The sequence below is a fragment of the Pseudorasbora parva genome, chromosome 1 (assembly GCF_024679245.1).
Source record: "Pseudorasbora parva isolate DD20220531a chromosome 1, ASM2467924v1, whole genome shotgun sequence".
Lineage (NCBI taxonomy): Eukaryota > Metazoa > Chordata > Actinopteri > Cypriniformes > Gobionidae > Pseudorasbora > Pseudorasbora parva.
The window spans coordinates 51901018-51924222 of NC_090172.1; the positions used below are offsets into that span (position 1 = coordinate 51901018).

The 23205-nt window shown below is 36.5% G+C and overlaps 1 protein-coding gene across 2 annotated transcripts; it reads left to right on the forward strand.

Moving 5' to 3' along the window:
• On the forward strand, positions 1-14213 carry slc25a22b (solute carrier family 25 member 22b). 2 transcript variants are annotated; one of them, XM_067451943.1, is made up of 11 exons: positions 1-109; positions 3640-3886; positions 5822-5947; positions 6105-6160; positions 6285-6375; positions 9039-9096; positions 10388-10454; positions 11788-11938; positions 12049-12203; positions 13729-13804; positions 13877-14213. In XM_067451943.1, the coding sequence occupies exons 2-11, from the start codon at positions 3867-3869 to the stop codon at positions 14028-14030; spliced, it is 954 nt and encodes a 317-aa protein (XP_067308044.1). In that variant the 5' UTR covers positions 1-109; positions 3640-3866; the 3' UTR covers positions 14031-14213. The 2 variants fall into 2 exon arrangements, with proteins under 2 accessions (XP_067308044.1, XP_067308045.1); XM_067451944.1 differs by lacking the exons at positions 1-109; positions 3640-3886 and adding an exon at positions 5033-5189.
• The last annotated feature ends 8992 nt before the right edge of the window (positions 14214-23205 follow it).

Genomic DNA, 23205 nt, shown 5'->3' on the forward strand with positions numbered 1-23205 from the left:
CTATAGTGCACAGAATAAAAACCTCAAAGCCTTTACCCAAAAGAAAAACATATCGCAGTTGCTCGTTCGCAGCCTAGGAGACTTAATGGAGTTCTCAGTTGGGTTTCCTGTAAGTATCAACTTGGTCTCAGAAGTTTCTCCTGTAATTATTTTAGGATTAATAGAAATATAGATACAAATTAGATGTTTTTATAAAGTTGTAAATGAATATATGATGATATGTTCCTTTAACTCAACATGGTTCTATCAATGTAAATATCTTGGCTTTGATTCCCAAACTTTGCTTAAATGTATAGCTTGAATGCATCTGAAGTCTCTTTGAATATGAACATCTGCAAGCAGATTTGTAATATGTAATTTAAGGAAACACTGCAAGTTTTTCAGTAAACACAAGCCAGAATTTGGTCTTTACTAAGTTTGACCATTAGTGTTAGAAGTCTATTTAGTTTACTTGTGTTTTGTCTTCCCTGGTTCCGTTTTCCCTGTGTTTCCAGTCATTATTAATTAGCAGTTTCTTATAAGCTACACACCTGTTCCAGTTAATTAGCTCACCCTGTGCTTTTAAGCCCTAGTTTTTTTCTCTCTCAGTTGATTGTCCCGTGTTAAAGGTAAGTTTTAAGTTTGTAATGCCTCTGTTGTTCCTCCCTAGAATGTATTAAATGTTGCATCACACACTCTCTCTGTGAGAGTGGAAAAACTGGGAAAAAAATTCTGAAGGTTTAGCTACACTGCAAACCCTAACGCTCAAAATAATTAATTGGTTTAAGTTAGAGGCATCTCAAGTTAAAGAAAGTAGTTCAATCAAATTCACTTTTTCGAGTTTTTAGAACTTGGTCTTTTGAGCTCTAAACTGACACGTTAAGTCATCTGAAAGGTTGAAACTTGTTTCTTTTAATTTAAACTAAATTAAATTTGACCGAAACTGTCTAAAAAACAAAAAAACAAAACAAAAAAAACAACGGTGCTATATAGTACTAAAAGTGGTTCTTTGCCTTGTAATGAACCACTTTAAGTGCTGTATAGCACCAAATCTTGGTGATTCAGTGGTTCTTCATCGGTTCTTCACCAGTTGATGACTGAAGTGCTATAGCACCTTTACCATGTACAAAACCATTTAAGCCCCTGTATGGTTCTTCAGCAGTTCTTCACCATTTCTTTGGGATGACTGAAGTGCTATATAGTACCGTTACCTTATACAGAACATGTTAAGCCCCTGGATGGTTCTTCAGCGGTTCTTTGGGGTGATAAAAGTGCTATATAGCACCAATGCCGTACAAAGAACATTTCAAGCCCCTTTAAAGGTTCTTTACACACCAAAGAACTACTTTTGGTGCCATTTAGCACTATTATTGAGGAAGAAATAAAATGCGATATAGCACCTCTTATGGGTTCTACATTGCACCATTTGACAAAGGTGCTGTAGAGCACCTTTAAAGATATGGTGCTTTTTGGCACCAAAAGTGGTTCCCCTATGATTACAAGCCAAGAACCACTTTTAGTGCCAGTAGAGTGTGGGCTAAGATTTCTATTTTCCAGCAGGCTTTGCCATGACAATCACATGAGAGAGTTAATGCCAAAACTATGAACTATATTATGTTTTTGTGCAAGATTAACGTTATATTTAGTAGTGTTTAATGTTTTGTTATGCTAGAGTTTGTTGTTGTTGTTTTGTTAGATGACAAGTGGAGCGTGAGTCAGATATATGCTAAATGTATATTATAAGGCTGTACTCATCAGTAAGTGCTATGCTATTGGTATCAAAGCATTAAGGTGGCATTTATTAAATTCTAGTTAGCAAGAGCTAGTCAATGTTCAATTAGCGTACTCAAATATTTCAAGTTCAATTTAAATGTATGATTACAAAATAAAAATCTGCAAGTTCTACTTACTTAAACTTGAAGTTTCTTATTTTAAAAAAAAATGTGGCAACTGATTTCCTTTTTCTTTGAGTTCTGTTAACTTATTCGGTTTTACAGTACACCCTTTTTTATATTTCAGACTGTTGAATAAGGCATATTTTTAATGCTGTTTCTGGAAAGTATACCAATAATACATGTGTATTTTAGATTGATAACTCGGCAAGTTCTTATGCTCTCTCACACACACACATACAGAGGGAGGTGGTTGTATTATTCATAAAAAGCACAAAGCTTAAGGTTGGGTCAGGCAAGTATCACTGAGCAGAGTTAGGACGTATTAACAAAAACAAGAGTGTCCCATGTAATTTTCCCATCACACACACACACACACACACACACACACACAAACACACACACACACACACACACACACACACACACACACACACACACGCACACGCATGCACGCACACACACACACACACACACACACACACACACACACACACACACACACACACACACACACACACACACACGTTTACTATCTTTGTGGGGACTCTCCATAGACGTAATGGTTTTTATACCGTACAAACTATATTTTCTATCCCCCTACACTGACCCTGTCCCTAAACCTAACCATCACAGGAAACATTCTGCATTTTTACTTTCTCAAAAAAAAAAAAAAAAAACGTTTGAAAAGTGCGGACCACTGGCTGGTTCCCACAATGTAGGTAATCTCAGGTTTTAATATCCTTATGGGGACATTTGGTCCCCACATTGAAAACAAGGGCACACACACACACAAACACTTTATCAAGCTTTCACACACCACACAACCTCTAGATAGATCCTCTGAATACATAATAGAGAATAGAGCAGATCCTGCCACTGGTATTATTTTGATTCTTACTGTGCTGTTTTTTCACTAATGGATACTAGTACGGGCCAAAGTAACGTGAGCAGCTTTGATGGCATCTGTCCTGCTGTCATAGTGTGTCTTTGATCCTGCATCCTACCGCTCTAAATTGTCAATTTCCTGACTTTATTGCACATGGTTTTGAAGTCCAGAAAACATTGTGATGTTTGTAGTGTAGTCAGCAGTTGCCATGGCCACAGAAACTCACTCTATATCCTTGAGCAGTTCGCAGTTTGATGCAGCACTGAAATAAACAAACAAATAAATCATTCTTAGTATCTTTGTCTTGTTGTCCTGTAAACATATCTTGTTTTTGCAAGTGTTCATAATTCATTTTGTAAGAAAGCCTGGCCAAACATTATGTCTGCACAATTTGGCTTGGTGAACTGAGTTATCATAAATCCAAGCATACATAATATGTTCACAAAATCTGGTTACACTTTAATTTAAGGTGTCATACTTTCATTGTTACAGTGTAATTATATATTTAAGTACTGAGTAATAATTAACTACATGTTCTACTATAGGGTTAAGGTATAGGATTATGGTTTGGTTGAGGGTTAGTTGCAAAGTAATTATGCATACTTTACTGTTACTACTATGTGGTAAGTACATGTAACATATGTAACAAGGACATTGTAAAATAAAGTGCTACCCAAATCTATACAATATTTTAATATTTTTGAATAAAAGGTGAAGATGATACCGCACATTACTTTGGAAACTATACTGTAACTGGATAAAGTTATATGCTAAAATACAGATAAATACAGAGAAAACTAAATAAAATACAGTAACACAAGATGTTGTCTGCGCAAGTTGGTAAGATACTAATTCTGAGGTTTATTGTGACGTTTCTAGGCATTATTAAGAGAAAGTCTGTAAAGCAGCCTGAAGTTCGGCTCATCTCCATCTTCAGCTCATCTCTGGTCGTGTTGGACATCCCTTCTGAGGACAGGAATAGAAACGTGCTGGACTTCAATTGCAGCCACACCTAATTCAGTTTGCATCAAGTTCAAGACACTCAAAATATGTACAAATGTAATTTCCTAAAATCTGCACTGTGACATTATTGACTGCTTTTTCAAATGGCTGAAAAACAGATCAGGTGAGTTTTATTTATTGTGAAAAATGGTCAATACTCACTGTAGAGAGTAAAAATAGCCTGTACCCTACAACCAGAAATATAAACAGCTACACAAGTACACAAAAGCAAGATCGTATTTTAACATAGAAAATAAAATTATATATGCTTCACCTCCAATATGAGTGATGTAACGGTGGGAAGGTTACTTTTGAAATGTATTAGCCTACATATTACAAGTTACCCTATTTAAAATACTATAAGTAGCCTATAGTGTACTATTTCAACCACTTTATTGAAGTAATAACTGATTACATTTGATTTTTTTAACCACATCTTTTTCAAACATTTAACCTCTAAAACAAATTAAATATAGCCTAATATGGTTAGGCTATATATTGAAGATAAAACACACAATTCTAGATCACTATTGTAGTAAAAACATGATTCTTCTTACTGATATTAAAAACAATAAAACCTGCATACTTTCTTTTTACCACTTTGTGTGTGAAGGAAAAACATTACACTGGCCTAGCCTAATATAGATTGCTCACAAACAGAAGCAAGAATAGATTCTAGTTTCATACTTGCAGAGAACCCCAGTGTAGCTGTCATAATATTTTAGTTTTTAAAGCTGCTGTCCGTAACTTTTGTTTGTTTGAGATCTGCAAAAATTGAAAATATAGCCTACAACATGAATTCCTTTTCCAAACCGTGTTTTCGTCTTATCCTGAATCATTATGGTACACTTAATAATAAGAGTTTATTTTGAAAATTTGACACTATTTCAGACCGGTGTGGTAGGAAACGCTGCGGAGAAGCACATGCGACCCTGTGTCACTGGCAATAGACATAAACAGAAAAGTAGCGCCGGCTGCAATGTTCATCCGCAAGAAGCAGTTCTGTTTATTAGAGCAAAAAGTCACAGACTGCAGCTTTAAATAAAGTTATTTCCACCTAAATGATTTATTTAGACTCAATGACCAACCGATGTGTAGTTAAATAGCTCTATTTAGCAAGTTAAAATTGGACACATGAATCGAGAGATTTGTCCACTAGGTGGCGCTTAAGGTTAAGGGGTTAGTGCACCCCCTCCTCATGTCATTCCAAAACAAGACAATCTTTCTATCTTTGAAAGCGCTTCCCCCGTATTTACAGCGTTAACTGTAACAGAAGTTGTTGAATAAAGTAATTATTTTTGTTTGTTTGTTGCGCACAATTCATAACATTAAGGTCGAACCACATGGTCTATTTTAGGGTCAGAGAAAAGATTTCGGATTTCATCAAAAATATCTTAATTTGTTTTATGGGTTGGAACAACACGAGGGTGAGTAATTAATGACATAATTTTCATTTTTGTGTGAACTAACCCTTTAACATTCAGTTCTACATTAAAACCTTCGATGTCGATAGCATTGGCAAGCATATTTCGCCCTTTTCTAATTTCTGGATTAAATTATTTTTTGAATTTTCAGCGCTGTCCAGCACTGTGTAACTCCATCACATGTAAGTTAACTAGTTAGCCTACTTAATACTCCCCAACACGTAATGGACCTCACAACTGAAGTAATGGACCTTACTCACAGAGTGAAGAGTCAAATATCTGTGCCAGAGTTGGTCGCTAACAGTTTGCCTAGTTTTAACCGGTTTTTTCATTATGATTCCAATTTCTGGAACACAACCTATGAATTTGAGATTATGTAGCAGATGCATTTGTGTTTGTTTTACTTGTGTAAAGTCAGGCCATTCGCTACTTGATCTGACCTCTGATCTGATGAATGATTTTTACTGACTGCTTATTACATTTTTATTAATGTTGTTGAATTTACTTAGATAAACGTGTCCATACAACGGTTTTCATTTAAGTAATAATTGGAACGCAATACTTTACAAATAGGGTGAACTTATTTTTTAGATGGCATGATTTATTTTGTACACTGATCTGTAATGTTGTTTCAGCCTGTCAGCTAAACTCATCAATGGAGGCATTGCTGGATTGATTGGTGTCACTTGCGTGTTTCCGATTGATCTGGCAAAAACACGCCTCCAAAACCAGCGAAATGGATCTCGCATCTACACTAGCATGTATGTCCTCCTTTCATTGTCTGAGTAAACGAACACCTGCTTGTGTACATGTTCTTGCCATATTTTGAAAATAAATAAACTGATAATGTGAGAAAACGTTGATGGTGTCTGAATACATTTTGGTTTGACTGTATTTGTGTGGATGTTTTATTCACAGGTCTGATTGTCTGAGAAAAACAATCCGATCAGAAGGATTCTGTGGGATGTACAGAGGTGATCACAATCTGTTTCAAAATGTATTGGTTTGGATCATTTGGAGCTGTTCATGCTTGGAACAACAAGTTCCATCATTTATCCCCTTTTCTTCTTGATGTCTTTCCTTTACACTTATTTCTAGGAGCTGCGGTTAATCTGACTCTAGTAACTCCAGAAAAGGCCATCAAATTGGCTGCCAATGATTTCTTTAGACACCAGCTCTCCAAAGATGGGTGAGAATTAAAACACTTTTATTTACATTTGGGAAAAAACAAAACATATTTTTTTCACATCTCTTATTTATATGATTATTTTAATTCTGCAATTTAAGAAATTGAGGTATAGGCTATATCCAGGAATTTACTATTAAATTAAATTAAAATGCGTTATCAGTTCAGTTCATAATTTATATACAGTAATTGTATATTAACAGTTATATTTCATTACTATATTCAGAATATATATATATATATATATATATATATATATATATATATATATATATATATATATTGTTACTATATGCGGTTAGCATATCTTTCTTTTTATGTACATTTTTGTATATATCCTGTACGTTTCTATTAGTATTTTTTTAGGTACATTTCTATAATAAAACTTATAGAACTTAATATTCTAAACTACAAAAAAGCAATTGAATATTTCCACAGTCCACCCCCCAATAAAATGAAACACTGTTTGACACAATAGGGTCATTCCATGTCAAATCAACCAAATTTTAGAAACATTCCTGGTTACATTTTTTTTGTTCTGTTAATTCTGTTAATATTTTTTATGAAGAACGATCAATCAATCAATCAATCAATCAATCAATCAATCAATCAATCAATCAATCAATCAATCAATCAATCAATAAACCAATCAATCAATAAACCAATCAATCAATCAATTAACCAATCAATCAAACAATCAATCAATCAAACAATCAATCAAACAATCGATCAATCAATCAATCAATCAATCAATCAAACAATCAATCAATCAATCAATCAATCAATCAATCAATCAATCAATCAATCAATCAATTAACCAATCAATCGATCAATCAATCAATCAACAATCGATCAATCAATCAATCAATCAATCAATCAATCAATCAATCAACCAATCAATCAATTAACCAATCAATCAAACAAACAATCAATCAATCAATCAATAAATTAACCAATCAATCAATCAATCAATCAATCAACTAACTTTATTTATATAGCGCTTTTACTCTGACAATTGTTTCAAAGCAGCTTTACAGTGTTAAACAGAACAATACTGCAACAAATATTTGATGTGGCTGTACAGTGGTTCTGGAGAAAACAGTGATGTTATCAGCTTATTTTAATTTATCATATAGCGACAATGTTGGCAGATCAGTATTATAGTTTATAGAATTAAATAAGACCTAATTAATACATTTTATTTGTATATTTAGTTGAATAATCATAATTTTAGTGTCCCCAACTGAGCAAGCCCAGCCAAAGGCGACAGTGGCAAGGAACCAAAACTCCATCAGGGTATGATGGAGAAAAATAAACCTTGGGAGAAACCAGACTCAGTCGGGTGCCAGTTCTCCTCTGGCCTATTATCAACAGTGTATGATTATTATTCTGCCAACCCTGCAGGTCAGAAATCATATTAGATCGTAATATTCAACATTTTTGGGTATCACGCAAGAGACGGGTTTATTTAGGAACACTTTTCCTATTTTTGAAGTGCTTTTTCCCATTTTTGCCAACAAAACAAAGACTGTCAACATATTTAACTTATAGACCAATCTACCAATCTCTGTGTAAAAATAACATCATTATGCAGCCATCTTTCTAATGTTATTTTTATCCCTCTCTAATTTTGCTCCAAATCTCAGCTGAAAATTGTCATTTTGAACCCCTCGACAAAATAGTGGATTACTCGGACAATGTACATCCATGGAATTTAATATTTGGCTTGAGTTGACATGGAATGACCCTAGTCTATAATCATTACAAATTTGATATAATTTGAAAAAAATACTTTTGTTTGAAATAAGCAAAATTCCACAACTAGGAATAACTAGGTTTTTTTAAAGGACTTTTCTGCTAAATTTTAATCAGAAATGACAAATAATTAATCAAAGACTGCAAATAGCAGCACACTTAGCAAACATATCAACATAAAATACATTGTTTGGCCAATGGAAATTGTAATTATAAAATACAGCGTGCAACAACCTGACATTTATGGAATTACCCTTTTGTAAAACCGAAGGTCAAGCTTTCAGAATAAACCTTCATAGTTATAGTGATTCATATTCATTTAAATGAATTAATTTGCTCATTTGCATGACTCATTTACAGGGAATGTGCTCAGCAGTGGGACGTAATGGAAGTCTCATAACTTATTTAACAGTTGCACTGATTTAGAAAGAGGAATGCTTATTTTTTAATTTATTCTTTTTTGCTGAGGGCATAATGTAGGCTGGATGAAGCCTCAGATCTACTTCTTATTTTTTTAAGGGAATGAATCCACCACACCACTGGATTCGCAGACAGAGTTTTGAAAACATAGCTGATCTGATAAAAGCCGTCCATAAGCTTCTGCATTATAGATAGAAATCGAGGTATAACTCAGTACACCTTGAATACCTGGATCTGTGTGAGCCGTGGTGACTAATAGCTAGCCTGCTAAATTATTGATTTATACAGTCCAGCAGACTGCAATGAACAGATCAATTATTCAAATAAATGTGTGTGAGTGTGTGTTTGGGTGTGTGACGTCATCACACACGGTAAGGGTCTGACCCCAGAGCTTCTTGTTTACAGAGGAAACGGGCTTATCATCATCTAAAAATAATGCTCCTTCCTTCTGTCTCCCTCTTTATCTTTCTGTTTTTCTGGCTCGCTCCCAGACAGAAGTTGACGTTGGTTGGAGAAATGTTAGCTGGCTGCGGGGCGGGGACCTGCCAAGTTAGTCACTCTCTCTGCACTTATAGGTCCTTCATTTTTCACACACACACACACAAAACATTACTTTCCTAATGTAATGTTTCTGGCTCAAATACAACTTAAAGGAATAGTGCGGCCAAAATGCAAATTCTGTCATCATTTACTATGTCATTGCATCAGATCTTTGGTAGAATGTCTAAACCTTTGTTTTCCAGATCAATCTAGAAATTAACAGTGCTGTTAAAGGGTGGGTTCACCCAAAAATGAAAATTATTTCATTAATTCCTCACCCTCATGTCGTTGGACACCCGTAACACCATTCAGTATATTTCAACTGACCCACTCACAAGACCCATAAAGGCACTAAAGACTTCGTTACAAAGTCCATCTCAATGTAGTGGCTGTACAATCATCTTACAAAGCGACAAGAATAGTTTTTGTGAGCAAAAAAATCTAAATGAAGACTTTTTTAAAGACTTTTTCTGACGTGAACTCACCTGGAACTCACGCGATAGCGGCGCTCCTCCTCTTCTGGGTCATGTATTGAACGGTGGAGCTGGGTCATATTCTCACGCATGCGTCGAGTTCACATCAATAACTTGGTGGATAAAGCCGTTATTTAGATTTTTGTGCGCACAATAACTATTTTCGTTGCATTGTGAAATTATTGTACAGCCACTGTAGTGAGATGGACTTTGTAACGACATCTTTAGTGCCTTTATGGGTCATGTGAGTGGGTCAGTGGAAATGTACTGAATGCCGGACCTCTCTGAAGCCTTTCTCAGCCATCAGCTTTCAACAAAAATATCTTAATTTGTGTTCCGAAGATGAACGAAGGCGTTACGGGTGTCCAACGACATGAGGGAGTAATTAATGATATCATTTTCATTTTTGGGGGAACTAACCCTTTACATAAGTATTTTATGTTCACCAAGGCTACATTCATTTGATCAAAAATACAGTATAAACAGTAATATTGTGAAATATTATTTCAAATATTACAATTAATTCATAGATTCTAGCCATCCTAAAAAGCCTTGGCATCCATCTAAAAATCTCTATGAACGGAAGCACATTAAAACCTGGATAAATCAACTCACCAACTTCAACTTCACACCTTCCATTGCCAATTGCACTCGCTTTTGTTGCGTGTCCTCAAACTGGCAACCTGCATGAGCATGGAGTCTGAGGAGAAGGGGGCGTGGTGCCTAGCCTTACATACTGCACCTTTAGATTATATTAAACCCTGAACATTTCTTCATTCTTACTACCTTAACTAACTTCTTTCTCGACTTGGTCTGTGTTTTGGCAGGTGATTGTAACCACTCCTATGGAGATGCTAAAGATCCAGTTGCAGGATGCTGGTAGAATAGGTAAAGGTATAAAACTTTCTGCCATTGTTGACACGTCTCATGGCCACTGATAGTGTCTTATAGGTGAAGGGTATGCATACTGCAATGCTATGCATACCATTTCTGCAATATGAATAATGTGTGCAACATAAAAAATGTCTGTACACACAGGACACTGGATGATATACTACATTTGACAAAATGTGACGTGCACAACAGAGCAATATTGTTCCAACCCACAATGCAATGCACTTAGAATGACCTTGACCACTATATCCACCATAGATTATGACAGCACCACTTGCTGAATTATACATGAAATGTGGACATGCGACAACACTGTAGCATAGAACAACATGAAACCTTGCATGCTATATATATATATATATATATATATATATATATATATATATATATATATATATATATATATATATATATATATATGTATATATACTGTATATATATATATATATATATATAGCTCATGTACAATGCAAATTAAATCTTTAACCGGCAAGGCTTTAAAACGCGGCTAAACACTGCCTAACTTTAGTGAATATGATTGGATATTTGCTCATTCATATCAGCGGGTAGACTCACATGCACTCAAACAGAGCTGAAATAAACTGAGATAAATATTTCAAACGAAGAGAAATAGAAATAATTAATTAAATGCAAAACTGAATATATACATATTGCAACTTTAATTCAGCAAGTGGCATTTAGTTTTATTCTTAAAAATAAAAAGTTTTTTTATTCTTAGTTTGATCAAATAGTGGGTCCAAAAAATATTCTGCTAATGTAAATTGTGTAAAATGTGGAATCGGCTGTCCTGAAAGTCTCTTTTATTTCATTTCATGCATATAGACAATCTCCATAACTATCTGTAAGATTGTTTCTTATGTTCATCAAGGCTGCATTTACTTGATCAAAAATACAGGAAAAAAAACTGTAATATTGTGAAATATTGAGTAATTTATTCCTGTGACGTGAAGCTGAATTTTCAGCGTCATTACTCCAGTCTTCAGTGTCACATGATCCTTCAGAGATCATTCTAATATGATGATTTGGTCCTCTAAAATGTTTCAGTGTCAACCCTTATTGATTTTGTGAGAACTGCCATACATTTTCTCAGGATTATTTGAAAAATAAGTTCAAATGAACAACATTTATTTAAAAAAAGGTATCTTTTGTAGTATTAGAAATGTTTCTGCTGTCACTTTTGATATATTTAATGCTAAATAAATAGAAGTATTCATTTAAAAAAAATGGAAAAAAACTTTTGAACAGTAGTGTATATGCTGCAGAAAAAGAATGATTGATATGCTATTCTGAACATAGTCAATGTCTCTGACAGAGGCCCAGAGGAAGCTAATTGGCAGAGAAGAAGGGGCCAAAATGAATGTTGATCAGCTGAAGTCTCCCACAGCTCTCCAACTCTCTAGAGCTCTGCTGAAGGACAAAGGCATCACTGGTCTCTACACGGGACTGGGGGCCACTCTATTACGGTAGTCTGACAGAGTCACTCAAACTGTGGGACGCTTTTAGTCATAATGTGCTTTCTCTCCATCCTTTATCTCACACTGGTGAATTCTCTCTCTCTCTATATCTCCCTCAGGGATGTGCCCTTTTCCATCATCTACTTCCCACTGTTTGCTAACCTGAATAGCCTAGGCAGGAGGAACACTGACGGTTCAGCTCCATTTTACATCTCCTTCGTCTCTGGCTGTCTTGCAGGCTGCACTGCAGCTGTTGCTGTCAACCCTGTGGACGGTGAGATACTCTACATTGTACGAATGGATGCATTCAATGAGATGCACACAATATAGTTCAAAAGTTTTCATTCAAAATTAATTTGAATTAAGTTTCTTATGCTCATCAAGGCTGCATTTTTTAAATAAAAAAACAGTGAAAGAAAATAGTAATATAACTTTTGATTAATGTATCATTGATGAATAAGTATTAATTTCTTTTTAAAAATGGATCATTCGTATATTCCCCCGGGTTTCTACTGATACAAAACCATGTGCTAAATCGCTGAAGTAACCTTTTAAGTATCTCAAAAGTCTAATGTAGTGTTAAAAAATATCTTTCCCCCCTACAAGAACCCTTATAAAGTCAGCAAACATTACATCATCTCATAAATATCTTACAATGCCAGTACAGCCATTTTTACATAGACACCTTTTGTTTGTTTTCGAACGTAGTGTTTACATGAATGCTATATAGATCGGATTGATGTGTGCTTCTCAAAAGGGAGGCTGCATCCTGGTGAGGCTGTGTCCTTTCTATACCAGTCCTTCTAGGCTCCTCCTCAGCACTGAACGCTAGAATGAGAATGTCTAGTAAGTGCGCATGGCTACATCACACGTTCCCACCCACAGGGTCACGGCATGAAAATACTAATACATTTTGTATTAAAATTTTGTATTAATACAATATAAGTGACAACCGTCCGTGTTATCACAGTGGCACACTTTATTGACAGTTTATTGTTAGGTGATTCATTTACACCAAAACTTAATCTTTGAAAACATTAATTTAGTCTTACATTTCATAATGAACTCAGGCAAGCTCAGTGCCGACTCGTTTTCCGTTAGATCATTGTTGTGAATTGGAATACGTGCAAAGGATTGTGGGTGATTGAAGGATGTGAAGGATACACTCTGCATCCTTCAAAATAAGCTGAATGAAGGCTGTGAAATGAATACTGCTTTCCAAGGATCCTTCAAATTGAGACGGCCTTCAGTGGGGCTTTATGATGTGGCAGCCGAGATATGTAGCCTTACAACAACACAGCCTTCCGTTTGAGAAGCACACTATATGTCACAAGCTTCAAATTGGAATTGATCTTTTGACATTCGCGCACTGCACAAATATAACAGTTTCCCGCTGTTGGCACAAACTAACCATCCTTCAACCATTTCTTATTTTCTATCTGTGGATGAGAGTCCTAAGGAAGGGCTAATGGGACAACGTTGTCCTGCACCACTTCATATATGATGAGATTGACACAACATTTATGATATTATATTCAACAACAACAGCTTGTTCCAATTCGGCTGGCATCCAGGCTAGCAGAACATTACAATCTAATCAAGTGTTTGTCCTAACGAACAGAATAATCAATCGGATTTGGCCAGTTCATTCCAATGGACGTTTTATTCCGACTATGCTACTAGTTAGATTACACTCTACAGATTATTAGGGTCTATCTAAATGCAGCTAGTCTTTTATAGAGGACAGAATTTTATGAATACAAATGAATCATTTGTATGCGTGTGTGTTTGTGCTGCAGTGCTAAAAACGAGGCTTCAGTCTTTGGGCCGTGGACGTCACGATGACACTTACAGCGGAATTAAAGACTGTATCAGGTAAACTGACACTAACATGGTTTAGTTTCTTTTTTTATTCTCTTCTTATTCATCTCGTAATCTTCCCCACAGTAAGATTCTCCATCACGAGGGTCCCTCTGCGTTCCTGAAGGGGGCGTACTGTCGAGCGCTGGTCATCGCGCCGCTGTTTGGCATCGTACAGGTGGTTTATTTCCTAGGAGTCGGTGAATTTGTCCTCAGTCTCCTGCATGGACAAAAACACTGAATCGTTACTGTGGATGGAGCCGCTGATCTCGGAAAAGCTACTTGTATTCAAACTAAAACAATGATAGTCAATTGATAAATTGTTATACACTGAAAAATATTGGTGTAGAAACAATTTTCACTTGGAAAGTGTTTCACAAATAATTGCAAAGAAAGTACAAGTAACATTGATTTGAATGTAATATTTTGTAATAGTAAGGACTGAAAAATAATTATTGTAAAATGTACTCTAGTAATTTTTATTTACATTTACATTTATATTTACTTTATTTAGTTTTATTTACAACTTTACAACAATTTATTTTTATTTTTATATGTGTATAGGTTTGAGATCAGCACTGAAAACCAGGTTCCATCATCAGCACCATCTATCAGTACTGGATTACAATAGCTCTGTTTCAGAAGCTAGTGAGCTGCCAATTTAGACGTGTTACTTGTCAGTGTCTCAGTAGTGGGTGACGCAATGCTCTTTTTTTATAAACTTTTCCCCTATGACATATTTTAATAATCGTCATAAATTTGGTATCATTCAAAACACTTAAAATTCATCCTATGATAACCATTTTGAAATTGGACATTGCATTACCCTGGAAACGGTACTTTAAAATTTTTTAGCGGGCTCAATTTTTGTGCTATCAACTTCAAATTTGGAACACAACTTTGGTTAGACATACGGCTTCGATTTTCTAGTGCTTTTATAGTCCAAATTATTTTGTTATATATATATATATATATATATATATATATATAGTGTAAAATAAATGTTTAGTTTAGCATTTACATTACAGTAAGCTCAAATATAAACATTTTATACTTAAAGCTGCTTTCAATTCTGCAATAATCTGTTGAGTGTTTTAAAAAAAGAGACCAACCATATCTGTATCTCAAAGCGTTCTTTAATTACAACTATTTTAGTTTATGTTCATTTAATTCAAAACTCCTTCCATATATTTTTTTAAATAAATAATTACTTTTATTCAGCAGGGATGCATTAACAGTAAATACATTTATAATGTTACAAAATATTTCTGTTTCAAATCAATGCTGTTCTTTTGAACTTTCTATTCATTGAAGAATCCTGAAAAAAACAGTAAGCAGCACAACAGGTTTTGACATTGATAATAATAAGAAATGTTTCTTGATTAGCAAATCATCATATTAGAATGATTTCTGAAGTATCATGTGACACTGAAGACTGGAATGATGATGCTGAACATTCATATTTGCCATCACAGGAATAAATTACATTTTAAAATTGAGTTCTTTTAAATTGTAATAATATTTCACAATATTACCGTTTTTCTGTATTTTGACCCCCCAAAAATAGAGAAGCCTCGATGAGACTTCTTTTTAAAAAACACTTTAAAAAAATCCAGTTATATTAATGATATATATCTTCAGCCAAAGAATTTTTTTGCAGATTTTAAAAGAAATGTTCAGAACAAGTCATTTATGTTCAGAGTGAGTCATTTATAGATAAATTAAACATTTTAATTCATGTTCAGATGTTCTGTGAAATGAGACAGAATGATTCTTTGTAGTAGGAAATCTGTGATTATGAAGCGTTTCACTTTTAAACTTGTTTTTAGGATTAAAATCAAGCACGGCGGTTTCCTTTGTGCGGCGTGTTATTGAATTGTGCTTACCTGGGTCTTATCGGAATCAAAAGAGACAAATAGCTTTCTTTGAGCTTGTTTCTGTGCGTAAAGGATGCAAGTGCCGCACACTTACAACTGAGATTATCTTCAAAACAGTTTTTAATTGGACTCAATACGAAATTGCTGCTTAGGGTTAGAGGTTGAGAACAAACCCTGAGCAGAATATTTGAGGAATATTACGACAGTTCTGCCTTGCAAGCACTGTACAACGAGAGAACACAAGGGATTGTGGGCAGACATGCTGCCAACCACTCAAGCAAATCAAGGTGGCAGGAGAAATGCATTGATTGCTGGGTATGTGATTGTATCTGCAGGGGCTTTAGATCACATTTAGTATTCAGAGCACAAAGCTTTTAGGCTTTTAATAGCTTTCACACCATACTGTCCAAAAGGACATTTTGAACTCTACACCGGTTGCTATTTTCATCTTGTGCACTGTAGTGGCGTCTCTCTATTTCATTCTAATCTCTGCCATCCTCTCTGCTCTAATCATACCTCTCTGGCCTCATCTCAGAAAAAATTCCATCTCCCCCTGGCCACTGTTATTGATTTTTGTGCGTTTTGAGCGCTGGGAGTATATTTCGTCTCATAGCATAAGACAGAAGTGGCAGCATCACAAACATATTCTGGGAGATCCATTTCATCTTGATATCATAGTCCTGAAATGGCCGTGCTCAAGGCGCTGATTGCGAACTCGCAGGAAGGAGTATACATGCGTTGCATGGACAGCTCTAATAACTATGTTCATGTCTTTGTCTGTGCCTTGGGGAATATCTGTCTGCCGTCTACATTCTCCTTTCTGCTCATAATGAAGCCAAGTCTTTTTATGTGCAGCCAGTGAAGTCACTTTGTAACTGAGATGCAATAAAGATGAAGGGAACAGTGGGGATTATATCTTCACAAAGGGGCTTCAGAAACGCATTTTTAACTTGAGTTCGGCAAAATTTTTAGAACGGGCCGTTGTTGTGAGCGCGACACTGCACAATGGTCAAAAAGTGTGGTCACTTTTAGCACATTTTCACAGATTTGACAATGGACTTTTTCCCCAGCAAAATGTTGCTACTTAGCCTGGATGCCAGCCGAACTTACCCCCGCCCACAAAATTTTTAGGTAGGGCAGTTCGTATATTCTGACTAGAATTGAGTATGACCATGTCAGGCTAGTCTCTACTGTGATCACATCTACATTTTGTAATGTATTTTTTTTTGTCCTCAACACTTTATAATCCACTGCTGATGAACAAAAGACACTAAAATAAGCCAAAAAAGGCATACATTTAAATTAACCATATCCAGAGTGATCCTAAAAAGTCAAGTCACCTTTATTAATATAGCGTTTTATACCGTGCCGATTGTTTCAAAGCAGCTTTACAGTGTGAAACGAGAAAATAATGATCAATGGAGTTCAATTCAAAAAGAGTTCAATTCTGCTGTAAAGCCGCTCTAAAAAAGGCAATGTTTTATTATTCAACATACATATTATTCAGTACATTATTCAGCTGAAATCAGTTCAGTGTTCGGTTCAAGTTTATGAAATTATGAAATGAGTGCAATCATCTATAAAGCAGCTATGAAGAAAACAGTTATGTCATCATCCAGCTCAGTTCTCATCCAGTAATGTCAGTGCAGTGAAATCTATCATTTTATTTTAAAAGGCATATGTACGATTTTTGGATTCAAACATCCAAAAACCACTAGAACAATGTTATATATTTTGTTGACTTGGGTACTTACTTTATCCCAAATGTTTCCAAGAATGTTTAAATCCAGAGAAATAAGCAATTTTAACCAATGTCCATGTGCACCTATCAGTGACATCATACACGTGTTATCCTCAATTTCTGTGGAAACACCAAAGACGCTTCAATATATTGTGTTTTTTTATTAGACAGGGGATACATCCAGTGACAGAAAAATTATTGTAATAGCTCAACACATTCTTATTGTATTAAAATCGTTTTTATGATTTACCACGTTATGTTACCATGTTTTACTATGCCTAATGTCAACCTAGCTTACTGCAGAGTGTCTCGTAGTAGCCGCCAAGCAAACACACAGAAAAGAATTATAACAGCTTTCAACACACTCAAATAAGGTATTTAATATGATAAAACAGTGCAGCGTATGCATAATCGAAAAAAGCGGAAGTGGTCGTCTACGGCATAATAAATTTAAGGCGTCATCAAGTTATGCCACGTTTTGAATAAGCGAAGTCTAGCTGCGAAAAAATACATATTGTGGCTTTAAGTGTCCCCAAATAAGCAAAACAAAGGTGACAGTGGCAAGGAACCCAAACTCCATCAGGAGACAAAATCCTTGGAGGAACTCAGTCGGTGAGCCAGTTCTCCTCTGGCCAAATGAACGAACATGGTGTGATTATGATTCCAGGTTACATCACAAGTCACATTGTAGATTGATATTCAGAATATTTCATCCAGCTCCTTTTGCTTGAAAATCAGGATACACCATACCGGCATTTAAGGAGGGGTTGATGCTGGCCATAGAGGATTAATAGGTTAATAACCATTTTGTTTGTTCTCTGCTGAGCTCTCCTCAAAAAAGCAGTCTACACTTTCTCACTATTCACTATAACACATTGATCAGATATTCTGTTAAATACAGAATAATACCCGAATCCGTAAAAGCAATATGTCGGCAACATTGTGCTGTTGTTTAACTATGCAATGTGCAGCATGCACTGTGTGCACAAGGTGAACTGGGAGATCAAGGCTGTAAAATTACCCAGACCCTTGTGCTTGATTACCCATGAAAACAGTGGGAGATGAAAGGCACGCTTGTTGACTTGAGTTCAGAAGCAACCAGTGAGGCAGCTTAATGAATATTCACCTCAAAGACAGCAAGATAGGAGCTGTGTTCCAAAGACTAGTGAGCTGCCTTGCTGTTACTGTCTACACAGACAGCTGCTTTTTATAAGGGGTTGTTCATGTGTTTTTGTTTTGGAAAAACATGAGATGCGCACTCTCAGAAAAAAAGGTACAGTGCTGTCACTGGGGTAGTACCCTTACTCCACAAGAACAGAGAAAAAAGTTCCCGCTCCGAGGGCTGCAAGAACAACATTTTCTCGCAGCTTGTTCTCGGCACATCATCTGAGCAGAACTTCTTTCGTTTGGGTGTCTGAGAACTATTGTGTGATTGGTCAGAAATATCAAGTGGGCGGGGTTAATGCGGAGAAACGGAGTTGTTCGGCACCTGCTTTTCTCGTGAAGTATGAAATGTTCTGGCCAGAACGAACATTGTTCTTGTTCTTGCCACCTCGAGAAAACAAACAAATTTACTCTAAAAAAAAATGCTGGGTTAAAAAAAACACAAGTTGGGTTGAAAATGGACAAACCCAGAAATTGGGTTGTTTGAATGGGTCCATTCACTGGGTTCAAACAACCTAATTTCTGGGTTTGTCCATTTTCAACACAACTTGGGTTGTTTTTATCCCAGCATTTTTTAGAGTGTATATGTTCTTGCAGAGTATGTCACAAGCTTAAATGAAAAGGCACATTTTTGTACCTTATTTACTCCTAAATGGTACATATTAATACCTTAAAAGGTACATATCAGTACTTTAAAAGTGTGTATTAGTACCTTAAAGGAACTGTATGTAAGAAATGTATTTCAATTTATCATAAAATGGTCCTGATATGTCACTAGACATTAAGAAAACGTTAATTTCAAATACTTATATCACTGACAACAGTATTCTGGCCCGTTCTTCGCGATTCCATCTTTCAAACTTTAGTTAGTGTGTAATGTTGCTGTTAGAGCATAAATAATACCTGTAAAATTATAAAGCTCAAAGTTCAATGCCAAGCGAGATATTTTATTTAACAGAAGTTCCCTTGCCGGTTTGGACTACAGCAGGAAGTGCAGGGATGTAATGACGTCACTAGAACCGTTTGTTGACTAACCCTCCGCCCACAAGAACACACAAAATAGGGGGCGTGGTCTCGTTGCTCTCCCACGTGGAGAAGAGTGCGCATTCAGCGCTTGCATCTCCCGGTTATGGTAAGAGGCGGGACCTTTCCGGGCAAAGTGCGCTAAGCTGCTGTCCAATCACAACACGGGAAGCGCTGGCCCAATCAGAACTCGTTACGTGTTTCTGAAGGAGGGACTTCATAGAACAAGGAAATCATCAGGCCGTTTTTAGGACAGAGGGAACAGCGCTGTACAGATAAGTCAATTGTGTGAAAAATACGGTTTTTTTTTTAGACGCGAAACATGAACTCATGTTATATTTCACACTGTAAACATAATCAAAGCTTCAAAACACGCGAAGAACGGGACCTTTAAATGTTGTTGCTGCAGCCCTCAACTGATGTTGATGTTGACATGTTGTGTTTGGGCCTGAAGCTCCACCCTTCACCTATCGACCAATCATAAAGTCAGTAGTGTTTCAGCATCCGGGTTGCCAGATCTGCTCTAGTTACCACAGCTTCAGCTACAAACGCTCCTGCTGATCCTGCAGCCTATCTGGCAACCTCGAGTCAGGGGAGGGGGAGAGGCGATACACCGCTCTACAGTCCTTTGAAAGTGATTGTAGTACCGGTTTTGGACAAAATCTTACATACAATTCCTTTATGTACTAATTAGTTAAAATATGTACCTTTATGTATGTACCTTAAACGATACATATTTTAACTTGAACGGCACAATTTTTAGAACACGTGTTGGGTGTGAGACGCTACACAAGACACAAAACGCAAACACAATGGTCAAAGAAATCCATCTAGCACTTGTTTACGTTGAAAAACTACATGAAAGCTGTGCAGTGTAATGCAAAAAAGCAAAAACACTACTCAAGCTGTCACATCAATCTTTCACATTTATTGCAATACAGTACCTAACACAAATGCAGTGGTATGTCATAAAAGCAAGATGACAACATAAGTTATAACCGTAATTATGTAAACCAAACTGCCTGTTCTATCTTCATGCAGCATATATTATTTGACTCTGAAGGCATCACAACAGTTCCCACATGAGTGTTCCATAGGTTATCATGACAGAACATACTAATTGATGACTTGAAGATAGTTAACTCCGCATCAGCAACATAAATTCATCATCTAACCATTCAGAAACGTCCGGTTGGATTCTACATGTTGTCAGTTCTTGAGTCTCTTCATCATTCTCTGACAGTTTGAGCATAAAAGCCTCAACAGTTTCTGACATGTTTAGTGTGTGTCTGCATGAAGTAATCAGAGGTGCTGCAACCCGTTCTCACTCCCAAGGCGTCAAAATCCGAAGCATGGTCAAGTGCCTTTCGCGTCACAATGAAGACGCTAAAGGTGCCCCTAGGCGTCACTTTTCGATACGCTGGGTGCTCCATTCATTTCAATGAGAAACCTTTGGCGTCATAGACAGCGTTTGTGCGTTGCATTTGTAAAAGCAGACATGATTTTATTAATATTTAAAGGCTGCTTTTATATTTTGGAGCAACTAACCCAACTTTTACCCTAAAGCTACATTTTAACATCTTAACAATATAAAACACATAACAGGCAAATAAATGTACAGTCACAGGTATTTTCACAAGGGAAACCTTGCTTCAGATTTTGATGCCTTGGGAGTGAGAATGGGTTGGGTGCTAACAGGGCTTGACATTAACTTTTTTGCTCACCGGCCACCGTGGCTAGTGGTTTTCCAAAGTTACTAGCCACTCAGCATTTTCACCGGCCACAATTTTGCAGTTTGGAAATTACATTTTATATGATTAAAGTTGACTTTGGCATAAATTACTTGATTTTGAGTCATTTTACTTGATTTTGAAGATTTAAAACCCTTTCAAACTTTCACATGCAGAGTGAAATAGCCTACTCTACATTAAATTAAGCTTCACTACACTGAAGCTACCTCCCTATAGGAAATGTAGCAAGCTAAGCTACAGCAACTTGGCAAAAGTAGTTTACTATATCTAAGCTAGTTTTTATTTATTTAATTTTACATTGAACCAACTTCATTCCAATCAACGCTATCTCTGTGATCAATATAATTCGATAGACAAAAAAAGCAGATAGACATGCATACTTTTTCAGTTAGGCTTTTCAAAAATTGTCGAAATCGATTTGGCAACAAAAACATGTGATCCATAATATTAACAAAACCAGGTGTTGAGAGTGTGCATGCTCATCTGTAGCCTATATGTATGTGTTTGTATTTATGCTCAATTTAGACTTGGGCACTTTTGCAGGAAACTAAGTTAATTTACAACTCAATTCAGCTCAGCTCAAAGTAAGCTACAGTAGTAAAAGAATTAAGACCTGCTCCAAATAGTACCAACATGACAAAAAACAAAACGTGCCTATATTTGTGTGTGTGTGTGTGTGTGTGTGTGTGTGTGTGTGTGTGTGTGTGTGTGTACTTGTTTATGACCAAATGTCCCCACAATGTAATATCAATCTAAGATCATCTACATTGTGGGGACCAGCCAGCGGTCCCCACAATGTAAATGGATTTATAAACGTACTAAATTATGTTTTTTTGAAAATGTAAAAGTGCAGCATGTTTCCTGTGATGGGAAGTTTTAGGGGCAGGGGCAGTGTAAGGGGATAGAATGTAGTTTTTATAGTATAAAATGCATTACGCCTAGTGTGTGTGTGTGTGTGTGTTTGAGCTCAAGTTTTAGCTTAAAATACCCCACAAATAATTTTTATTGCATGTTAAAATGGTCAAATTTGTCACATAACACAGGATGAGCAAAAATGTGCCATTTTGTGTCCCTTTAAATGCAAATAAGTTGCTGCTCCAGGCTGCCTTTCTAGAAGAGGGTGGAGTTTCAAGAGCTCATGTTAGCACCCAGGGCTTGACATTAACACCCGCCATCCCGCCAAATGCGGGTAGATTTCAGCTGTGGCGGGTAAGGCAGCCACTCCCACTAGCCACTTTGGCGGGTTGAATATAATTTCAGCCTACAGCCAAATAAAATGCGAAGACCGTCGTATCACAAAATTAAAATATTCGTACAATTCTTTATCGATCAACTTGCAGTAAGTGAAGGCGGGATAGGCGGAATCGCGCTGAATGACAACAAAAGCGTGCAGAAGCTCTGTCACACGCACAATCAGTTCTCCTTGTCAGTGTTGGGCAGTAGCATCGCTAAATTTCTGAAGATCAAGCTCAAATTGGAAACCAACTGCCAAGTCACGGATATACTTCACTTTCTACGTTCCTTTCTGCCTCGCGCAGACGCGCACAGATGCGCGTGAGCCTTTCAAAGGACTCCTTTGGCAATGAGCGCGGAAAGACGGGTTCGTCGCGTGCACTGGATACCATAGACTGTAAAAAAATATGGACGTAGTGTCCGTGACGTCACCCATAGGATTCTGATAAGCCGTTCTGAAGCTTAAAGTATGGGCGAGCTGGGCGTTGCCATCTTGTGAGCGAGTCAACGCGTGTCACTCCCGGATAACAGAAAATGGGCAAAAAGGCGGGATGTGCGCGGAGCTGAGGTGACGCAATAACTATAGACGGCGGATAAATGGCTATCCACTTGTAACCACGCCCTTAA

Coding starts and splice junctions, on each gene's coding strand:
- slc25a22b (XM_067451943.1), top strand. CDS start 3,867: ATGGCTGAAAAACAGATCAG. Junction 5,948..6,104: donor TCTCGCATCTACACTAGCAT/GTATGTCCTCCT, acceptor TTTTATTCACAG/GTCTGATTGTCTGAGAAAAA. Junction 9,097..10,387: donor GCGGGGCGGGGACCTGCCAA/GTTAGTCACTCT, acceptor GTGTTTTGGCAG/GTGATTGTAACCACTCCTAT.